Raw genomic sequence first — 23,831 nt, 5'->3', positions numbered from 1 at the left:
TTCTTTGGCCTGTTGTTGCTGGGATTATGTAAGGCATGTAGGTGGCATATACACTTCTGGATATTTTATCAAGGTTGCTGGTGGGGACAGCATTGCTACCATGGAATAAAGTAGCTCTCCTACACATTTGCTTAATCTGCCTGCCATATTTATGCCACACTAATTAAATAATGGGAGAAGCTTCAGAGAAGCTGATGAGAAAGCTTTTATATGAAGGAGGCATCTGTGAATCAATGCCTTAGTATGCTGCAGATTCCCAATTTTAAAAGTGATGGGAAAAACTGATTGCTCAGATTGAAAATGCCAGTCATTCTCTCTCTTTGAGCATTTTGGCAGTACCAGTAGTTCTGCATTGCCACCCAGGCTTAGTCCTTGGTAGAGTCATCCTTAAAAACCAGAAAGTGTTCAACATGACAGAACAGCTAGACTCGCAGGGGTCAGCAAACTTATTCAGCAGGGGGACGGTCCACTGTCCCTCAGACCTTGTGGGGGGCTGGACTATATATATATATTTTTAAAAATGAACGAATTCCTATGCCCCACAAATAACCCAGAGATGCATTTTAAATAAAAGCACACATTCTACTCATATAAAAACACGCTGATTCCCGGACCGTCCGCAGGGCGGATTTAGAAGGTGATTGGGCCGGATCTGGCCCCCAGGCCTTAGTTTGCCTACCCATGAGCTAGAGGGCATCATGCCACACAAACAGTTGCCAGTGTTGCCATCACATATTTGTGTGCTTACATGAAACAGGACTATAGTGACATTGGTCCTTTAGTGATACCCATTTAGAAAATATACTGTACATGCACAGAATAAGTTATAAAGCTTCTTTTTAATTGCAGAAGTGAATGCGATGCCAATATTAAGATGTTTTAGCTGCCTATAGTAAACCCTTCCTATAGGCAGAAATACCGGTAATATTCTATCTATTCAGATTTCCTACCTTCAACAATGGGTTCAAATTGTGGCTGACAAATAGCAGTGTGCATATTTAAAGTAACAAAAAAGTTAAGAAGTTGGAAGGCGTTTTCATTAGCATTTCATCTTGGATGGACAGACGTTTTAAGTTTTATTTATATTAGCCTCACTTTATCCTTTTGGACTGTGTGCACTGTAGTACTGCTACTAAATAATGTTTAAAATTAAAGATTAAAATATTAGATACCACAGCTCTTGGCACCTAATTTTAATCAATGATAGGAGAAAATGCTGTGCCACGTTACAAAACACCCCACTCTGTGTGATTGCTTGTCCTTTTAGTTTTTTAAGTTAAAGATAAAACTACACATGTGTCAATACTTTTAAGATTACCATCTGTTTTGAAAGGCTTGTATTTTAAACCCACCTAAGAGCATATGCTCAAGTTTTAATGCCAAAAATGTTTTTACAGCAGTATTCAATCAGAGAAGCCATGGTCTGGAACAGTAAACAAGGAACAATTATTTCTTTTATCTGCAGGAATATGAAATACTGAATTTAGGAACGAGAGCGCAAATGTGTTGTTGTCTCTACTTACGGTAAGTAGCAAGAGAGTTTAAAGGAAATTTGATCTACAATACTGCTTTATGTTCTCTGTTATTCAAGTAGTGAGAAGTTCGTAGAAACTTTTTATACTGCAATTTTTAACTCACATAAGGCTTAGACCAAAGACATTTCCACCACTACACTAGCGGAACAGGCACCGTATCCAGTGCATGCTCAGTCAAGGAGAGGAGGAGAAAAGCAAAGCAGAGAGCCAGAAACTACAGTGTAAAAATGGTAGACATGCCCCCAGCGTCTATGAAAACTGTCAGTGCACACCAGTCGCAAGACTGCTGGACCACAGATAGGCTGTTCATATATGTATGCGGTCAAATGAACTAGCACCTACCCCTGCATCACCATGCAAGGCAATGCCACAGAACCCCATTCCATCCCAACCAGCATAACCCAATTATGTCAAGTCCCCAAATGCAGGAGTTCAAATTCCCTTATGTTCCTTACAGCCCGTTTTAGAGCACAGCACACAAAGAGGAGGAATGGGAGTCTACACCACACAGCAGTTTGGAAAGGAAAGACATGCGTGCAGGGGCTGCCAGCTCACTGAGGTTCCTATGCCTTGGACTTTGTAAATAGCAGGGTAGCATGTGTAGTGAACATTGTGGCACCAATTCCATGTGCCCTCCTTAGGTATGCTTTTCTAATTTATCTTGATATGCCTATAAATCACCATTGGCAGCCAGCTTAGAGTGAATCACATCCCCTGTGATTACCCCCCCCCATTTTCACTGAATATGCACTTAGCTGCTTAGTGACCTCTTCCTAGATATGAGATGGGATCTATCCCTCAAAAGCACATGCCACAAATATTTTGCCAGTGTACAATGTTATAAAATGTTTCCTCGAACCATAAATCTATTACTCCTTCATCTAGGCTACCCTTATCCATTATGTGGGGTTGGTGTGTCATGCTACTTAGTGGTGGTGGTGCAATGTGTGATACCTAATAATAATACAGTGGTGCCCCGCAAGACGAATGCCTCACAAGACGAAAAACTCGCTAGACGAAAGGGTTTTTCGGTTTTGCGCTGCTTCGCTAAACGAATTTCCCTATGGGCTTGCTTCGCAAGACGAAAACGTCTTGCGCTTTTTTAAAAAAGCCGCTTGAAGAGGCGAAGTTGCGACGGACCGTGCTTCGGAAGACGAAAAACATCGCAAGACGAAAAGACTCACGGAACGAATTCTTTTCGTCTTGCGAGGCACCACTGTAATATAATAATTTATTATTATTTATACCCCACCCATCTGACTGGGTTTCCCCAGCCAGGCGGCTTCCAGCAAAATATTAAAATACAATGAATTTCTTGCATGTTGTTTTCAGAAGCTGTAGAATTTCAGATAAATATGCATTTACTGTTTATGTCTTGCACTTGTGGCCTGGAAGTCCCCACTCCCCAATGAAGCTGTAGCCATTCCTGTCGGATGTGGATGTAGCTGTTTTAACTATAGCAGCAAACTCTCTTGTTTTGCTGATTATGTTGGTATTGTTAAAACACTGCACCTATGTGGAGAGTCACTTTGCACAAATGGAACACTTTTAAAGAACAGTTCTACACAGAGCAAGAAAACAGTAAAAACAACAATAACCCTGTTTAGTAAAATGTACAAGTTAGACAAGAATAGTCAAAAATTAATACTCCTAATACATCAGAACACAAATGAAGTTTTCCAAAACGCTTTAAAAAATATTCACTTGTTCTATATACCTCACTTTGAGGCAATGGGAAATTATTCATCTTCAGAATGTTGCCCTTTCTTTTTTCACAAGTAGCCCCACTGGCATCAGTTAGATACTTTAAAAGCAGCTTTGAGTCAGCTTCTTGTTGTAGAACAGGAAAAATAAAACCGTTTCCCTCAGTTCTCTGTGCAGCTAAGTGCAGTGAATAGCATGGCACAATGAGTGACAATATAATTACCAGTCACTAAGAGAAGTATAATACAGATATAATTTAATCCCCTTCATTCATGCTTCCCTGGGAACAAAGTGTTCTAAACAGCTTAAAAATTAAATATTGTTTGAAAGTAGAACTAGCAAGAAAGCTGAAACCAGCTGGTCTGCATTACAGTTCCAAAAGTAGACTGGTGATCCAACTAAAATATGCCAGCCTTCAGCAAAATTTTGGAGAGTTTAATTAGCAGACTGCTTTTCCCTGTGCACAGTGGTGGCCGTTTAATGGATAACAGTAGCCCCTTTTTTCAGATGTTGCCATTGTCATGCCTTCATGCACACATATAACAGGCTCTCTCTTTTATCTACCTTCACTTGTGTCTATATATAAAGTCAAATAACTGATCACCCCTACCTCGAATAACCCTAATAATAAACGTTCAATGGCTGGAAAAGCTGGAACAGCAGCAGTAGTGAGTGTAGTAAAGAGCTAAATTAGGTCCCTATAAAATATATTCCTGTTCCTAAAAGCAGCCCACCTAAAGTGCATTGCATTCTTGAACAATGTACAGGAGGTGAAACAATTCATTGTGCCATAATGCCAACTTTAGAACTAGTGTGAAATTGGCCAGTTCATTCTCTTTGTGTTGTGTAGTTGGAATCTTAGAGGAAATGGTAATAGGGATTGTGCACACATTCCTTACATTGCTATGGCATGTACTTTAGAAAGCTACTAGTTTTGAAATAGCTTCAGGCCTATAGGCATTATTATTCAATGCGATGTATACAGAACAATGAGAGGCCAGGCTCATCCATGAGATGATCAAACCCGCTGTGTAGCTCACCAGGAGCAGAAGCAGATTTGGGGGCTGCCACAACTATGATGTAGAATGGAGCACCATAGGCAGAGGGGCACTGGATTTTAGTGTTGCACAGGATGCCAGTGAAATTTGAGACCCCAAGATCCACCCCTGCAAGGAAAAGAGTGACAGTGGAGCAGCAGTGAATCAATGGCGTCTAGAACTTCTTAGTTGGCAGAGATGAACACCAAAGGCAAAACTTTGTTTTTACTCTCAGGCAAAATGCATTTATTCACTTTATTTATTCAATACATTTCTATATCACCCTTTGTCACAAATAATCTCAATGCAGTTACACATCTGACATTCTTAATACTACAAAACAGTAACACACAGCGACATATTAAGATCAGTACTGAAATCCAATTTAGGCATTTTTACCCCAGGACTTAAATTACATAAGTCATTTTTGAACCCCAGAAAAATAAAAAGGGTTTAACTCCATTTAGTATAATAATTTATTTTTAAAGCCATAGATGATTTTTATTTTTAAAAAATCAGGTGCATCTGTGACAGATGGCCCAGGTAAATCAGAGTTTGATGGAACAATACAGGCAAAATTCTCAGTATGCTAAGCAAGAGCTTCACCTTGATTGGTTGTGAGTACAGCTAGCCAGAAATGGGTGGAGACAGCACTTTGAAAGGGAAAAGGAAAAGGAGGAGGTTTTGGGGGGGAGGGATTCTTGGCATTTGGGAGACCATCCAAGCCACCACTGCTTCAGGTATTTTGGATCCCCAGTACTGGCAGTAAAATCTGCCTCAATTAGGGTGGAAAGGTGGATGGTCTGCCTCACCACCTTTGGACTCTGAAGTAAATTGGGATGTTATAGCTGAGTGTAACAAAACACATTTTGTACAACGTGGGATTATATATATATATATATATATATACACACACACACACACACACACACACACACACACAGACACACACTTTTACATGTTGATATAAGCTCAGCAGCAAACTGAACAAAGGCTTGCTCTAAAATTACAAAAAGAGCACTAAATGGAAGATGGTACCAGGGTGGAGAAGTAAAAACGTGTTATGGAAAATAATTTGACAACAGTGTTCTGTTTGAGCAGCTGAAGGGGGAAAAGACTATGTATCAGATTGTATTATCCAGAGAATGTTTAAGACAATTGCACTAATTGTCATTTCCCCCCTATTCTGTAGGATTCTGTGGCGAGATTGACCAACACAATTGATGGTAAATTACTCACTTTTAAAATTTCTTAATGGAGATTATAGTAACTTCTTAGCTCTGGTAATTACTCCAGGCAGTGATTCATAAGCAAAGTGACTGCTGCCTAGCAACTTAATTTTTTTCTTGGTTTTCATATAAAAAGCTATCAACAGCAGAAAAAAAAACTCCACTTCCAATTTTAAGCATGAAATTGATGAGACCTAAAGTTTGAGCCATTGCCAGAAAATTGAAATTTAATGTGAGTTAATGGCTGGAAACTAAAATTTATGCATTGACCAGTGGCTGGTTGGGGGCTGATAGGAGTTGTAGTCCAAGAGAGTATTCATACAAGAAGATGAAATTCAAAACACACCTTTTTATTTATGAAACAACAACAAAAAACAAACCCATGATTTAGTCTGTCAGCCATAAACATGGAATGCATTTTTCAGTGGACTTATGGAAGTCTCACATACACAAGAGACAACTTTTTATTGTAGTTTCTACACTGTATTGTGCTTGTTTTGAGGAAACCTCCCCACCAACAGAACTTGCATTAGCCTGAAGAGAGTGAGCCAGAGATGAATACTACATGAAAGAGACATTTATTTCAGTGGAGCTTACTCCCATGCAATTTTGGTCTCTGGGAGGGCAAAGGAGAGCCTGTGCTCCCTCTGTCTGATTCTCAGCATCTGCAGTTGTCAGGGGGAAGCAACATGGAGAGCACATGAGGGAGGGGAGCGTCTATTCTGCAAAATGGATTAAATTAAGAAGCTTGTTTTGAGCAAAGAGTTGTCACATCAGGTGAAGTTTAGATGCTCTTTTCATACACTTCAAATTTGTACTGAATGCCATTCTCTTCTTGAATATCAGCAGGGACACCTGGGAAACTATGTAGAGAGAAAGCATTGCTTGTAGTTTGATAAAAAGAATAATTACATATTTGACTAGGCTGAAAGAAACATGAAGAGATTATTTTGTCCTTCACATATTGTTGGTTCTAATATTTCTTTTCAGGTTTTGAATTAGCATAAATTAACTTGGGAAATATGGGACGTGGGTGGCGCTGTGGGTAAAACCTCAGCGCCTAGGACTTGCCGATCGCATGGTCGGTGGTTCAAATCCCCACGGCGGGGTGAGCTCCCGTTGTTCGGTCCCAGCTCCTGCCCACCTAGCAGTTTGAAAGCACCCTTAAGTGCAAGTAGATAAATAGGTACCGCTTTATAGCGGGAAGGTAAACGGCGTTTCTGTGTGCTGCGCTGGTGCTGGCTCGCCAGAGCAGCTTCGTCACGCTGGTCACGTGACCCGGAAGTGTCTCCGGACAGCGCTGGCCCCCGGCCTCTTAAATGAGATGGGCGCACAACCCTAGAGTCGGACATGACTGGCTCGTACGGGCAGGGGTACCTTTAACTTGGGAAATATTTTGTTATGCCACTAATAGTAAAGCTTCAGATGAAAATGAGAGATTACTGTTCATAAAATACTTACCTAGGTAGAAGCCTGTATTTTTCTAAATCAATTTCTGGAAAGAATGTATCGCTTTCAAAGTAATGCAGGATTCTGGTCACAAACAATCGTTGATGAACTGGCTTGTCCATTGCTGCCTTAAAAAGCCAGATAAAATAAGTGAATATGTGTTTTCTTAATTAGCCAATACTGGGCAGGAACTTAATTTTTTACAGGCAATTTTAATAATATATCACCAATCAATTTACAGACAGTAAATTGGTTTTAAACGCAGTATAAGGAGTCTCTATAGGAGTATATTGTATTTTAAAATGGGGTTTCAGATTTTTAGGGGGTTTTGAATGTCTTATGTAGATTTTTCAATTTCATTGTTCTGTATGGGACAATGACGATAAAGATATCGTATCGTAATAGGGCTGCCATATTCTGGAGAACACCCCCCCCCCCATCCTGCATCTCCGTGCAAGGCCTGCTGGCTGCTGGGAGCAATTCAGGGTTTAGCACAGCCCTGGAAAGGCCATGCTAGGCCGCCTGATGCAGTGCTTCCTGTTCCAGGGCACAGAGTCTTCTGAGTATGCATGTGCCCCACAAATAATAATAAAAATAAAAATTATAATGATAATAAATTAAACCCCAAAACCCAGACAACCCATGAAAAATGCAGAAATCTGCCTGGATGGGTGCTCTGGCCCCCCTCAAAAGGACATGTCCAGGAAATCCCAGACATATGGCAACCCTAGACAGTAAGACATTTACTGAAAACTGTAAACATCTTTAGAAATATTGGAGTTTTGGGAAACCAAAAGGAGCAGACAGATTCTCAAAGGACATCACATGGTCACAATGAGTTACTATTGTTTAATTTGTATCCCAATTCTCCACAAAAAAAACTGCACCCAAAGTGGTTTGCAGCACAGCAAAAAAAAGAAACTACAAAATAATAAACGGTGCAAAACAACAGTGACACTGACATATTAAACAATTTTAACAAATACAAATGTGGTTTACCCTTACTGGACTCCCTGGGCAGCGGGCAGGAGTCAGATATAGTCGGGTCTATTTACTGCCTAAGTCAATACTACTCAAATTCTGTAACCAATAAAGTTGTGGCCAAAATTTGCCCAATAACATTAACCAAATATCTGTGTCCTGGTATTTTTCATTCATCTTCGAGGGGGTGGTTACAGGGTCTCGACACACAATAAAGTCAAAAGCTCTAAACAGTTGCAGAGTGCAAAGATGCAAAGAGTAAATTATGTTAGCAAAGTCCTAAAAATGGCAGCAATAGTATATAGTACATAAATATCAAAGTGTAGCTATACAAAAAATCAATTCTGTTAAACATGGGAGCAGCAGAATATTTCCTCAGATCCTCGACCCATTTATATAGTTAATGCCAAGAGTTTCCCAACACTTAACATGCAGTGCCCTGTAGCCTGCCTCTTACAAGGATGGTCTCTCTCCCCCCCCCCCCTCACACAGGGCATTCTTTTCAATGGTCCTCCTCTCATTGATGACTGTGGTAATTATGGTCGTGTTTCTGTGTCCTCTGCTGGATTTTTTTTAAAAAAAGAACTGAACCCACTTGTGGTTTTCCTTTACATCATGTTAACATAGAAATTAGGTCTGAAAACAAAACTCAGAGCATTATCCACTTGAAAGGACACTACAAGAATCCCTGTGAATACAATAACTGCAGGGCAGGAAGATTATCACAACCACTCCTGTTGTTTATTTCCAGACCACAGATATAAAGCAGATATGAAGTAGCAGACAATTTTCACAACTTGCAAACAAATCCAAAACCATTCCTCATAAACACATCTATAGAAACATATGTCACACAAAGATAATTTGACCCAAGAAGATAAAAAGATTTATGTGGGGATTATAATTTTTATGAGGCCAAGCTTTTTCAATAAAATAAAATAAAAAATACAATATATTGGCTGCATTTGGACATCATGCTAAACTATAGTTTAGCAAGACATGAATAAACATAGCCTTTTCCTGGGCTCCTGCACTCCACCTACTTTCCACCTGAACACTCAGGAAGAGAAGTTTGATATATTTTCCTTCTGCTTTGATTATCCATAGCTTGTTGTGCCTTCTAAACCTGACAGAATGTAGTTAATCTTAATTATGGTTAGTTTCAAATAAGCCATGTTTAAAACATGGTTTCTGAAGTTGGCTTATTAAACTTAACCATACTTAAGATTAACCACAATTCCACATAAGACAATAAACAGTGGTCAACCTACAGTTGATGCAAAAGCTTCTAAAGTCCTTCTCTCAGACATCTGAGAGGAGAAGGGAGGACTGAGAGTGTGGGAGGAGGTTAGGTTATGCCAAACTATAGTTTAGAGTGACATCTGAACACAGCCATGCACAACTGTATTAATTTAGCCTGGAATGTGGCAGCCATTTGATTATTATTTTTTAAAGGACACATAAGGAGAAGCAATCAGTTTTGAAATATTGTGCATTCTGATAAGTGCAGCCTCTTTCTTTAATTTACAGATGCAGGAAACCGCCCCCAGGCCTGCTTATGAAAAGTACACAACCAGCTACAGCTATATGGTTATCAACATAAAGATTTCAACATAAAGAATTCTCTTTCCACTTTTCTCCCACAGAACACTTAATCTTCTAAAGATGATTCACTTAACATTGAGTTGGTAACTGTTGCTTTGACAATCATCTGTTCATGCAGATCTAATCCAACAATTTAAGTCAGCAGTTGCTGAGGCCACAAATTTATAAAGCAACTGGTTCAGTTTGAATACTTTCAGGTAAAAAGGAGAACACATCAGCGAGATAGAATTCTTTTGGCATTTAATGACCAAGAAAAGCCAATTTTTTATTTCATTTCTTTATAAGGAGTGCACAGGAATAAAATTATACTATCCATTGATTGTAATCCTCTCTGTCCCCATTGCCTGCTACCAACTTTTGCAATGTACAGTGGTGCCCCGCAAGACGAATGCCTCGCAAGACGGAAAACTCGCTAGACGAAAGAGTTTTCCGTTTTGGAGGTGCTTCGCAAAACAAATCTCCTATGGGCTTGCTTTGCAAGACGACAATGTCTTGCGAGTTCCTGCGGGTTTTTTTCCTCCCCCCCCCTTTTCTAAGCCGCTTATCAGCTGATCCGATCAGCAGATAAGATAAGCCGCTAAAAGCCGCTAATCCGTCAATGGGCTTGCTTTGCAAGATGAAAAAACCGCTAGACGAAGAGAATCACAGAACGGATTCTTTTCGTCTTGCGAGGCACCACTGTATTCACCACTACGACCAAATCAAGACAAAGGCATGATCAAAACCAGAAACAGATTTTAAAGTACCGTATTTTTTGCACCATAACACTCACTTTTTTCCTCCTAGAAAGTAAGGGGAAATGTCTGTGCGTGTTATGGAGCGAATGCCTACGGATGGCGGGGGCATCTGCTGCAGTTGTGAGCAGAGGATCCATGGTTCCCCTTCCTTCCCTCCTCCGTGGCTCGCTTTGAAACAGCAAAGCGGGAGAAGAGCCACTGAGTGGGGAGGAGAGAGGGACAGAGAGCCTGCTTGCTTTAAAGGAGCAAAGCGGGAGAGGAAGGGAGCCGCTTACACGGGTCACCCCAAATTCACCAGCAGATCACATGGCATGTCCATGGCTACAGCTTGCACCAAAAAAATCACGCACCCACTGTTGCCTGGGGCCGCAGTGGTGCAAAAACGTGGTTACAAACCATGGATCCACATGGATCCTCAGGATTTTTGCATTGGGCTACCCCAAACTCACCGTCAGATCACATGTCTGTGGCCACAGCATGAACCACAAAAATCATACATCCACTGTTTCGTTTAGAATATTTTTTTCTTGTTTTCCTCCTCTAAAAACTACATGCGTGTTATGGTCGGGTGCGTGTTATAGAGCGAAAAATACGGGTACTTGGGGCTACATCACTGATGGGGAAAATCTGGGCCAGGGGCCTCCAGGCTTCTTTAGCTGGCCTTCAAAACTCTCACCAGGACACACCCTTCACTGGCCCTGTTTCACAGCCCATGTGTTTTTGCCAGGCTACAATATGCCCTTGAATTCTGATAATGCTTTTTGGTTGTCTGGGTGGAAGGTACAAAGGTTATGAGTGAGTTTTTCAAATTTACAAAAGTAAACTTCACATTAGTCTACTTTGTTCACTTTTATGTCTTCCCCTACCCACCTTGGGCATATGTACCGGTACTTCTATTTCCGTGTAAATTTTGCAACAAAAAGTCCACCATTTTGGGAAAGGAGAAATTTCTTGCAAATTAAGCAATGAAGTTGCTGCCACATGTGGAAAGTAACTTCCAAACTGCATTGTATCCTGCTAAAAAAAAAGTTTCATATGGAATCTAATACTAGTGTTTGCTTTAGAATCCTCTGTGTACATACTGCAGAGTTTTCAGAGAGGATTCATTCTGCTGATTATATAAAACAAATTTCAAGGAAAAGGAAATACTAAGAAACCACTAAGGATTAGCTCTTGAATTAATCCTTCCATCCTTGCAGTGCCAAATCTTCCCTTGCTAAGCACTTGCAGCTTAACAAAATGAGGGGAGAAAGAGAAAACCCCACAGTGAATCCCACATACTTACCTCTACTGACACAGGACAGTGGACAACGTTCAACTACTAATCTCACACAGTTCTTGTACACAAAAGGAAGGAAAAAGATTCCACTGCATCTTATAAATGTTGTTGGTTTTTTTAAAGTCACATTGTCAGTTGGCATCAACTCAAATATAGTTAAGACGTTGCTACATTTCTTTCAACCAAGTCCCCACCCCCACACCTCTTATTCAGAGCAGAAGTTCAAATCCTCCCACTTCAATCTTAGCAAGCACTTCTAAAAAGGCACTTAAAATACAGAAGACCGGGATTTAAGTGACTTATGACTCCATCAATGAGTCATGCTCTAACCTTTCTTCCACCCGTCCCCCATTTTATAATTTTCCAAGATGTCAAATCAGCATGTTTCTTTTATATGAATAAGAGTTGATTGCTAATTTTGGATAAATAATTTCACATTTGTTTTCTATATTAGAACTGTGTATTATTTTAAAGGCCTGAACATCTCCTGCATGACACTGCTTCTAGAAAGTGTCAGATCATGTACTACAGTCCTGATGTGGTTGCACTGCCACCATTTGTGATATTTCCATGATACTAGAACCATTCTGCCCTCAGTGTTGATGCAGCAGCCTCCATCATCAGCACTACTGAACTGGCAATTGCTTGCAAGCATAGTGTAGATTAGCACACTCAATTAAGCAGAGCAGTACTGTATAAAGGTAAAGGACCCTTGGACGGTTAAGCCCAGTCAAAGGTAACTATGAGGTTGCAGCACTCATCTCGCTTTTCAGGCTGAGGGAGCCGACTTTTGTCCAGAGACAGCTTTCTGAGTCATGTGGCCAGCATAACTAAACCACTTCTGGTGCAATGGAACACCGTGACGGAAACAAGAGTGCACGGAAACGCCATTTACCTTCCTGCTGCAGCAGTACCTATTTATCTACTTGCACTGGCATGCTTTTGAACTGCTACGTTGGCAGGAGCTGAGACCCAAAAGAGCCTGCTATGCCTGCTAATTTCATTCAGTTTTGTCAAAAAGAAAAGCTATAGCCGTTTGTTGTTTTCTCCACTATAAGCACTAGGGAGGCACACAACTTTGTTTTCCCCAAACTGGGATTTGGATTCAGATCAGAGGTGAACTGGGCAGGCTCTGAAGCAGTCTGAACCAAATCTGTATGTTTCCAAAGCACCAAACTGGAGTCTAAGCCAAATCTTGTGGTTACTACGCACCTCTACCAATGGCCCTCAAAGCAACTAGTCTCTAAAATAGAAGTTAAACAAAAATGCAAACTAACAATTCAATAAATGATTATCATAACTTCAATTCAAAACATGCTTACTATAGTAAAATAAACCCCAATGAACACAGTGAGACTTACTTTTGAGTAAGCATGCATAAGTTTGTACTGTATCGAAATTTTTGTATAGCTGAAGAGACCCTAGAACAGCCCTTTTTTTCAACAATTGGCTTAAAAAAACAGGTAATGATGGAGCATGGTGGACCTCTTTAGAAAAGGCACCCCAAAGTTGAGGTGCTATGGCCTTCTCATATACCCACCAGCTGAACTTCTGTTGGTAGGGGTAACATAGAGCATAGCCTTTTATGTTAACGTGAACGCAGAAGTGGAGTGCATGCAATAAAACAATCTTTTAAAGGCAGACTCAGGGTGGTACTCAACTTCATTTTACTCAGAGTAGACCTATTGAATTAAGTGGACCTAACTTACTCAAGTTAATTAATTTCAAAGGTCTTCATCACACAAACCCTCTCAAGTAAACCTGAGTAAATAGGAATGTTCCAGTCTCAGAATGACTGGCAAACAAGAAGTGAAAGGTGCGCTTCCTCCTGCTTTCTTCCCTCTTGCTTGCCTAGTTCCAAGGGTTTGTCTACTTCCCCAATGTAGATTCACTTACTATCCTAGCACAATGTGTGTGTGTGCACGCACCAGCATCACAACATCTTAAACAAACTTTTTAATGAATCCTTTTAGGGGGAAAAAGGGCTTATTAAACTATTGCAATAACTCTCAAGAGTGAGGTATGGGCTGTTAGGGTCAAGGACATACCAGACTTCTTCCCTGTATTTTTTCCACATACACACACACAAAAGTATTGGTAATTTTTTAGCCTACAGAAAAAAGGAAAAACATTCAAGTATTGGTCTACCAAATTACCCAGTAATAATATATAAAGCTACTTCCCCCAGAGTTCCGGTATGTGGTATTACTGATAAGTACTTGGCATTTATTTTATTAAAATCAAACTTTTATTAAAATGATTTCATAAATGAAATCATACAAAACATATTGGACTACCTATCTTTAGATCTTTGCTGTTTTGTACAACATACTATGTCGTACTCTCACTCCCCCGACATTCTGGCTCTGGGCATCTATTCAATGTGAAGCTTACAGAGTAGCATTTTTAGCAAATCAGTGAGTATGCTGACTGCTTTTGTTGGGAAGTACTCTATTAAAGAGACAGTTTATCTTTTAAACAGATATTTGCTACATAATAAAGCACAAATAAATGGTTCTTAATTAATGCAAGGAACATAATTGGAAAAAGCTGGAAGCCATGCTAAATACAACAGAATAAAATATGTTCTTTTAAACACTCTGACATTAAATATGGAGCAAAGTATTTTATGAGAGTGTACAGCAAAGGGCTTTCATTTTCCATTGTTCAGTGACTGATAAGCTTAACATCCCCTCCTGTCCTTTTGCCAAATGAGTAATTCTTTACACAATGCTTTAATCAAAAAGCATTCAGGTGACACTGTCCATTTGTGTATAAAACAGCCTCGACTGGCACATTGTTTGCCACGAAAACTGTTTATGAATCATGGCTCAGAAAATATATTTAAATCTACCAAACAACAGGCACATTTAACTCAGTGCCATTTGCACGTCTGTATGAAATCTGTGGTGGCTATATAAAATTTATCAGTGAGGTGGATTACAGTTGTTGCCAGAACAAACAGAAAATGAGCCCTGCTGGTGCAGCACCCTGTTTTCACAGTAGCCAACAAGATGCCTTTGGGAAGCCTGCAAGCACATGAGGGCGAGAGCACATTCCCAACTCAGCTACAACAGGTAGCACACAGGTATCATATTTCAATCATGGTCTGTAACTCTGATCTTGCAAGTTTGCACTACTAGTATTGACTCTACCATGTTCTTAGCCCATACACCAGTAGACTGTTGTATATGAAACTTCATGCTACATACACTATACCAGTTCCTCTCTAAGGGGCAAACTATGTGTGATCCTCAATGTATCACGAAGAATTACAGTATCACTAAGAATTATCTTCAGGTAACGTAATCTTTGGGTTGCGAACGCGGCAAACCCGGAAGTGGGTTTGCCGCTCATGCATGCGCAGAAGCGGTCCTCCGGTTACGAAATTTTCAGGATACGGCCAGGCCTCCAGAACGGATCCCGTTCGTAACCAGAGATACCACTGTACATCAATATGTTTCAACAAACAACACAGTTCCCAGTTTTATTAGGACCACGGTATCCAAGGAGGGGAGGTTTATTTCCCTGCACAGTCCTGACAAAAATAGCAACTCCAAAGCACTGCTATTCGCTTCAGAAAAAGGCTCCCATCAACAGTAATGAGAACAACCTTCCCCCTGCTCAGATTAATATTGTGTATTTCAGAAGGATTGCTGGAAAATAGAAAGGGTTAAACCTCTTTTCATGTTGCAGTGCAATGAAAATCGAACTCCCATGCCTGCTGTTGTTGTTTTTTAATGCACTTTGAGGGGCCTTCTAATGACATACTTAGCATCACATGAATAGTTTGGCCCTATGTGGTCTGTTTGAAGGAACAGTACAAGCAGCAGGAAAGAGGAAAGACTAGGACAAATCATATTCATCATTGAAGATCCAGCATTTGTTTCCCCCCCTGTAGGTATGAAATAGAAGCACTTATGAAAATCTTTAGCTAGTGCTCTTCTTTGATACTGCCACTTTGTTGAGTAAAATAGAAGAATTAAGACATGCAGAATGAATAGCACTTTGTATTATCCGCATTATCACATCTCCTGTGATGTAGCTGTAATGCCAAGTTTTGTTCCAAAGAGTTCATTATGCCCCAGGCAACACTCTTGGAACCCATAAGGTAAAGGTAAAGGGACCCCTGACCATTAGGTCCAGTCGTGTCCGACTCTGGGGTTGCGGCGCTCATCTCGCTTTATTGGCCGAGGGAGCCGGCGTACAGCTTCCGGGTCATGTGGCCAGCATGACTAAGCCGCTTCTGGCAAACCAGAGCAGTGCATGGAAACACCGTTTACCTTCCCGCCGGAGTGGTACCTATTTAACTACTTGCACTTTGACGTGCTTTCGAACTGCTAGGTTGGCAGGAGCAGGGACCGAGCAACGGGAGCTCACCCCATTGCGGTGATTTGAACCGCTGACCTTCTGATCGACAAGTACTAGGCTCTGTGGTTTAACCCACAGTGCCACCCGTGTCCCCATTTGGAACCCTAGCAGAAAGCTTTATGACAATATTCAACACATGAGAAAGGAATGTGTTTGGAAGAGGATCCAAACATTGCCAGAAAGCTATGTACAATGGGCAAGAGTCAATGTTAGTCATCCTCAGAGAAGACCCATCAAAATCAGCACACTTACGTTTGATATCACCCTACGTGCCTTCTTAATTAAAGGTATTTCTGTACAATCACCATGTAGCTGTATTAGGTGTATGTAATTCACTACGTGTGCGTGCTCACCCTGCTCCCATCCCCTCCCATTAGCCCTTTATAACTTTCCCTTCCCACCCTAGGCAACTATGAACTTGCTCTTCACGTTCCCATGCCCCCGCTTGTACACAACCCCACCATCCTGTAACCTCCTGCATCTTCCTCCTCACCCACATGTTGCAACTATGAAGCACCCTTTTCACTTTCTGCCCAGTTATGTGCAGGCCACCCCGCATATACCCAGGGGTTACGTTTCGAGGCAGTGAAAACATGTATATTTTAAACACCACTGAGAATGTCTGCAAACACTAAATTCTGCCCCACCCTGCCCCTTTTAGTGATATAAAGGAACATATTTATTATTAATCACAATTCTAACCCCATCATTCTTCCAAGGGGTTTGAGACAGACATTCTCCTGCCGCTTCAGAGTGCTTCCAAAGGTATGTGGAAATTTCAACTCCTCAATCCAAGTCCAACAGTATGATACTTGTCATGGATTTTCGTACTTACCTAGAAGTAAAACGACATTTTGAACTGACTAGGATAAAGTTGCAATTTTAATGTATATACTTTCATCCCAAACTTGTATGGCCAGAGTTCTTTGGATTGGGTGAGGTTACAAATTAAACCAAACCACAGAGCCTAGGGCTTGGCGATCAGAAGGTCAGCGGTTCGAACCCCCATGTCGGGGTGAGCTCCCGTTGCTCGGTCCCAGCTCCTGCCAACCTGTTCTAAAGCATGTCGAAGTGCTAGTAGATAAATAGGTACCACTCCGGCGGGAAGGTAAACGGCATTTCCGTGCACTGCTTTGGTTCTCCAGAAGCGGCTTAGTCATGCTGGCCACATGACCTGGAAACTGTACGTCGGCTCCCTCAACCAAGTAAAGCGAGATGAGCGCCGCAACCCCAGAGTCGTCCACGACTGGATCTAACAGTGAGGGGTCCCTTTAACCTTTAATTGGTAAGGTTCTATACCCCACTGCCCCCAACACTGGCTTTGCCTAATGATGTGTTGCAAAAGCTGTTACATTAAAACATGTAACACAGTAATGTCAAAAACAAAGCTTTCAAAAGCAAATTCATGCAACTAATGGATTACATAAAATAAAATGATTCATTTCAATTACCAGCAGATATTCAGTACCCATAGATAATTTTCTACCCACACACCTGTTCATAAAATAATAGTAGTCTTTTAGAAACTCTTATCATTCAGCATACTACATCTCTGATAAATGCACTAAAACACTTTGAATTTTTATTGGTGTTCATGTTAATTTAGTCCATCTCATTAAAACCATAATGTTAGCTCAAAAATAAAGCTTTCTCTAGAACCACTTTACTTTTTCCTTGCAGGCTATCAGGAAGTGGCTTTATTACTAGAACTTGAAGTTATAGACAGAATTTACATAAAAATGTTACATTGACTAGTAGAGTAGCATACTCTCTTGGGCAAGACAGCCTGTGGCTATGAAGTTAACCCACCACACGAACAACAGGACGCAGGGAACAATAATAAAAAACAAACAATTAATGCCTGAGAGTTGCAACGCTGAATAGCACTGCTCTCTTTTAAGTAACAGGAAGTGAAGCAGAAGGCATAAAACTTAACTAGGTTAGATATGAAGAATATAAATTATTAACTGAAGTATACATTTTTGGAACACTACAAAAGCAGCTTTGTGAAGCATGCATTTTGACTGTTCAGTTCTCAATTGGCGTTTTCTTCTAAATGGAAGATAAACATTATACTCCAGTAGGAGGCAGGTTATTTTAAAATGTATTTCAGGCTCTCAAGAATTATTCAAGTCAGTTCCCAACATCCATTGAAAATGAATGTTATACAATAAACAAACTAAAATGCATAATAATAAAACACTAAATGTCCATATTAGGAGGTTACAGAGGCCAAAAGCACAAAAAAAGCTTCACTATAGTAACCAGGATAACATATGCATATATTTATATAAAAAATATCAGTAGAAACTGGGAAGGTAAAAAATGTGGTGAAAATCTGCACCCTTCTTTTTAACAATTCACAAAGGATTGCACTTGTTTAGCCTGCATTTATTTTAATGTGGCTTGCTGGAAAATCCCATCTAAGGACCATTAAAATAAATAAGCAAAAACTGTATTGTTTCTTGGTGGATTGCACCTAGCTGCTCCCTTCCCACTGGTGTGAGATGGGGAGGGAGTGACTGTGCACCCCAGGCGGGAGGTAGGGTAGGATATTATATTTATCTGAATTCTGAGGCTGTGTAAGTTTTTATCTTGCACTGCTGTACAATGTGACTGGCTGGCATTTTGTACCAGCCACTATGGTAAGTACTATTGGTCGAACAGTATGTATTTTTTTAGATTTATACTTGATTGTTAATATATTGTATTAAATTTCTGTTTAGTATATCACTTTGCAATTCTTTTGAATAGAATTAATAATTTTCTAAAATGAATGTTAATTTGTTAAACGAAAAGTACAGCTACACTTGGAGAAAAGCCCACTATGGAAACTGTTTTAAATGTACCGTCTACTTCAATGATTTGAAAATTGTCAGGATGTGAAAAGGCCATGCTAAAAGTAGGTATTGTCCATCTTTGATTATTATATTACATTATTTTAGAATATTAATCTTGCGTTTGACCCATACCTTATAAACTGAAGTGCCTCCAACTATCCAAATCATGTCTATTTTACTTGCCAACTCTGGTGATTCCAGAAGATCTAATGCCTGATCTAGACTTTTGGCCAGGTAATGGGCTCCTTCAGGAATTTTCCTAGAACAAACAAATGTCACTGCATAATATTTAAGCACATTCCCCCCCCCTTTATAAAACCACCCCTTGATCATTAAATTTTGTGGCTGATACAGTGGTACCTCGGGTTAAGTACTTAATTCGTTCCGGATGTCCGTACTTAACCTGAAACTGTTCTTAACCTGAAGCACCACTTTAGCTAATGGGGCCTCCTGTTGCTACTGCGCCACTGGAGCACGATTTCTGTTCTCATCCTGAAGCAAAGTTCTTAACCTGAAGCACTATTTCTGCGTTAGCGGAGTCTGTAACCTGAAGCATATGTAACCTGAAGTGTATGTAACCTGAGGTACCACTGTATACAATTAGAATTACAGTGTAAAACCACTTCTGAGAGAAGGTAAAACTACATCCTCATAAACTGTTAAGCCTACAGTTTGAACAAGACATTATTCTGTGAACCACCCTGAGACCCCCGGGTATAGGGCGGTATATAAATTCAATAAATAAACAATACAGGAAATGAAAATAAATTACCGATATTAGCTGTACCAGATATAGTTTGCTTTTGTTGTCCTTGAGATATTTCTACAATTTCAGAAATCAAGTGATATGCTACAGTTCACATACATACATGCATATATCCATCCTTGAGTATTCCTATCACATTTTCATAAGCATGCACATGCTGTTTCTCAGCATAATATCTCTCAAGTTACAGTTGAACACTACAGGCAACTACAAAAATAGTAATGTCTATAGATATATGCATGTTTCATATGTGTGTACGTTTGTGCATGTATGCATCCAAGTATAAAAATGACAATATTGCAATAATCTCAGCTGTGAACTACAAGCATTTATCTCTACCATGTTTCTGCTTCATTGACCATGGGGTAGTGGTTAGTGTTGGAATAGGACTAGGGAGATCGAGGTTCAAGTCCCCACTTAGCTATCAAGCTCACTGGGTGACCCTGGAACAGTCACTATCCTTCAGTCTAACTGACTTCATAGGGTTGCTGTCAGGGCAAAAATGGGGGAGAACCATTTCTAATCACCCTGAGCTCTGTGGAGGAAATGTGGGATCTAAAATAGAAACTATATTTGGGACAAATTGTAAATTTGGAGCCAAAATACTAGTAACCATGCAGGAATTAAAGATATAGAACAAAAAATGTGTCCTGACATAGCCCCCAGGTTTTAAAGAGCACATAGAAAAGTCAACACTTTCTACAGAATAGGCATTTTTAGCACTGAACAGGGGATTAGTTTTAACAGGTACTATTGCTAACACAGAAACTTTTAAAACTAATCCCAATGAGCCAGTTAAATTCAGTAAATGATTTTCTATCCTCTTCCAATTTTTCAACAAAATGGGTACTTACACCAGTTCCTTGCTGAGTACTATATTAATTCTGCCTTTTAAAGGGCGATTCTTCTCAGGAATGGAGAACCAAGTCCTTTTACCCATTATCACTACATTTTGTTTTCCTGTAAAATATAAAAACATACTTGATGTTATTATCTAGTGACATCTGGTGGAGGTTGTATGGCCATGCAACGTCTATTTAAGCAGTAGCACCACAATATTCGACTTAATACCAGTTGAATTTATAGAATCATAGAATTCTAGAGTTGGAAGGGTCATCTAGTCCAACCCCTTGCAATGCAGGAATATGCAGCTGGCCTGTATGGGGATCAAACCTGCGCCCTTGGTATTATCAGCACCATGCTCAAACGAACTGAGTTAACAGAGACAATTTAAACCTTTTATTTTTACTATTAATATGCTTTGAATTAATACCATTTAAGTCAATGGACCTAGGTTATAAGAAGGAAGAAAAAAGACAACATATTTAATTCCAGATTTTAACAGGCAAATAATTCAAGAGTTAGTCTCAGTTTAGTCCTTGTAGAACCAAGCAAGAGGATTGGGACAAAATTAGAGTTAGTGGGCTCTGCCTGTCATTGGCTCTGGATCCATGTACTGCTGGTCGTCCTACCTTTCACCCTACCAGTCCTAATGCACACCAGTCATCACAGATTTGCAATATAACAACAACAACAACAACAACAACACTGAAATATCTTGCAGGGTTGTTTTATGGCTCCACCAAGAGATGTGTGTGCAAAATGAACACTAACTTGCCAAATAAATGTGCTATTTTTAAATCACCTGTTTAGGATGCAGACTTAGTCTACAATCTTCCATGGAAGGTTTGTGCCCCCCTCAACTGAACCAGGACTGCAGTCATATAGCACTGCTAGTGATGTTAAATTATTGAGATTAATCTTTTGGAGAATAATCTTGATTAATGAGGTGTGTACATTTAAAGCAGCTGTGTAGACGACACAGAATTTACAATTTGTGGAGAATATTCTCTGGAGAATATTCTCACATCACTAAGCACTGCCATACACTAAGACACACGACACCTCTCTTCCTCAGCAACTTGTAGACATGGCATGATAACTAGCATTAGGATCACGAACCTCATTTGTTTAAAATTTTGAAATATGCTTAGATTTGAAGGTCCTTTCACCAGAATAAAAAATTAATCTGGACCAAAGTCATTCATTTCCCAAAGTATATAGATGAGAGCTCGTGGTTGAAACAAAAAAACAGGACCCATGGAAAGTTAACTAACATTACCTTCTTGTGTAGGTGTCACTGTCATTTTCTGAAAATACTTAAACTCATTCCTGTTCAAAAACAAATGAACAATGTTGTAATCATGTCATCCTTGCAATAGCTATATTTATTCCTGACCTCAAGACTTCAGCAGTTCTTTTGTTAAACCCTAACTTTGTAGCTCATACAACTGTGGATTGGTCTGATTTCACACACCCCTATTTGGGTTATTTGTTTATTTATTTGTGCATGCCGTTGAGCCATTACTGTTTCTATAAGGCACTGGGATCAAGATTCCCTGATACACGGTGAGAATGAATGTGATGAGAGTGCGTAAGAGATTTACATAGTAAGCCTAAAATTGCTCACTAAAGCAAAATTTGTACCAATCCAGACTTACAGATATTATGTGCTGCCAATACTTGTTTTTATCTCCATCTATTTTTAATGAAGCTGGGTTGTATACTCAGACGGTCGCCGCTTATGTTTTATGCTATATTTTTGATGGGTTGCTGGCCTGGTTCGGAGCTGGTTCTATGCTGTTGCTTTAGTTTTTAAAATTATATATTGTTAGGCGTTTGGTATGTTTTATATTTTTTACACTGATTTTTATAGCATTTCCACCGGCAGCCTTGGAAAGGGTTTTCTGTCCTGAAGGGTGCCATAAAAATATCCGGGGGTGGGAGGGAGGAGAGGCTGAATAAGTATGTAAACGGTATGTATAATTAAACGATTACAATTACTGCCCCTTTGACTAGAATAAGTTTCAGAAAAGACACCAACTCCCAGCCTGCTTTGCTCGATCTCAGCACAATCACCCGTCGTGTAAAGACAGCAGTGCATGCTGGGATTTGTATTCATTTTAAAAAGCGCGGGATAAAAGATAAGCGAACAAGAATTTTTACCTGAGCGGGGGCCAAGGAAGATTCCCATTCTTCCCGATGCCCATGTTCAGGGATACAGCAGCAATGGAATTTAATGAGAGAACCATAATGCCTTCCGTGCCTGTGCTGAATCTGCCTTCGGTATTGAAGCGGTATCTGTTAGACTTTGGAATTAAACAGCCCACGAGTCCAACGAAGGGGCGGGGTGGTGAAGCTCTGCACCCCTTACGCATGCGTAGGGCGGACACACCTCCTCCCACGAGGCTCCGCGACTCAAATAAAACAACGACCTTTCCCCCTCCTGTGACGAAATCCAACGGTTACCGCCCCCTCCTGTAATCTCCACAATAGGCTTTTTTTGGCGCGGTGAGAGGGGCGGGGCCGAGGAACGGCGCGAGGCCGGTCGCGTGGCTCTCCGAACGGCTGCTGAGGGGCAAGTGCCCAGTCTCGAGGACGGGATGCCGCGGGGGCGAAGCAGGCCCGGCCCAAGCGGCGGGGCCCGCGGGCAGCCGGTGCTAAGCAAGTTCTTCCAGGCGGCGGGATCCCTCCGGGCAACCGCTTCCTCCTCGGCTGCCGCCGCCGAAGAGGAGGAGAGAAGCAAGGGCTGTATGGCGGCTGCAGGGGTTGCTCCGCACACGGTGCGCGCCTTGACTGTGGTGGGAAGCGGGTGGCGGCGTTTGGGTGACTGAGCCTGACTTGACGTAAAACCTCCTCAAAGCACGTTTCTTTTCTCCGGCTGCTCCTTCCCCGCCTTCTAATCTTTCAATCCTGTTTCGCGGTGCAGGAAAAAGCGACCCCTTCTTCGCCCCCCGCGACGCCGCAGTTCGAGCAGGGGCCTCTTCAGTACTTCCAGAACTAGGGTTCCCCCTCAGCCTTGTTCTTTGAGCAGGGCTTGGTTCTCTAGGGTGCTCTGCATTCTGCCCTTGGGTGCTCTGACGAGCCAAACGCGAGGATAGACTTGTAGGCTGATGCAGCTTGACTTGCTCAGAGGGCAGCTAGAAGAAATTAACTGAATGTATTGAAAAGAGTTGATCGTTTTCCTCGACAACCTGTTAAAGGCTGAGTTTGATGCATTTGTATGCCCCCCCCCCATATAAAATAGCTGCTGGTGTTCTTATTACTTTGTATCCCCTCACCTCTGTGCTCTGTATGGGGGAACTGTCGCTAGTTGGGAGCATGCAATGAAATTTATTGGTTGACAGCAAACGGATTAAAGAAACTCAACAGTTGCATTGAATACTTTTAGCCACGATTGTTAAAAGAAACCTCCAGGCTCCCCAGCAGTATGCTGCTGAATACTAGGGAGCAAAAGA

The 23,831-nt window shown here is 40.8% G+C and overlaps 2 protein-coding genes across 3 annotated transcripts in view; one reads left to right on the top strand and one right to left on the bottom strand.

The window, feature by feature from the left end:
• Nucleotides 1-5,834: 5,834 nt before the first annotated feature.
• DHFR (dihydrofolate reductase) lies at nucleotides 5,835-22,766 on the bottom strand. The gene is made up of 6 exons (XM_083465546.1): nucleotides 22,540-22,766; nucleotides 21,656-21,705; nucleotides 20,388-20,493; nucleotides 18,900-19,026; nucleotides 6,967-7,082; nucleotides 5,835-6,368 (listed from the first exon to the last, which is right to left on the bottom strand). The coding sequence occupies exons 1-6, from the start codon at nucleotides 22,749-22,751 to the stop codon at nucleotides 6,290-6,292; spliced, it is 690 nt and encodes a 229-aa protein (XP_083321672.1). The 5' UTR covers nucleotides 22,752-22,766; the 3' UTR covers nucleotides 5,835-6,289.
• Nucleotides 22,767-22,973: 207 nt separating this feature from the next.
• Nucleotides 22,974-23,831, top strand: part of MSH3 (mutS homolog 3) — a 63,345-nt gene continuing 62,487 nt past the window's right edge. For both annotated transcript variants that reach the window (XM_083465188.1, XM_083465187.1), the window contains exon 1: nucleotides 22,974-23,156. In XM_083465188.1, the coding sequence (XP_083321314.1) occupies nucleotides 22,977-23,156 (180 nt within the window). In that variant the 5' untranslated portion in view covers nucleotides 22,974-22,976. The remainder of the gene's footprint in view (nucleotides 23,157-23,831) is intronic.

The sequence above is a fragment of the Podarcis liolepis genome, assembly GCF_965112155.1.
Source record: "Podarcis liolepis genome assembly, chromosome: 11".
Classification (NCBI taxonomy): Eukaryota; Metazoa; Chordata; class Lepidosauria; order Squamata; family Lacertidae; genus Podarcis; species Podarcis liolepis.
This window is presented reverse-complemented; position numbering and strand designations above follow the sequence as displayed.

Coding starts and splice junctions, on each gene's coding strand:
- DHFR (XM_083465546.1), bottom strand. CDS start 22,751: ATGCGTAAGGGGTGCAGAGCTTCACCACCCCGCCCCTTCGTTGGACTC. Junction 19,027..20,387: donor GTACTCAGCAAGGAACTGGT/GTAAGTACCCAT, acceptor TGTTTGTTCTAG/GAAAATTCCTGAAGGAGCCC. Junction 6,369..6,966: donor AAATACAGGCTTCTACCTAG/GTAAGTATTTTA, acceptor CTCTCTACATAG/TTTCCCAGGTGTCCCTGCTG.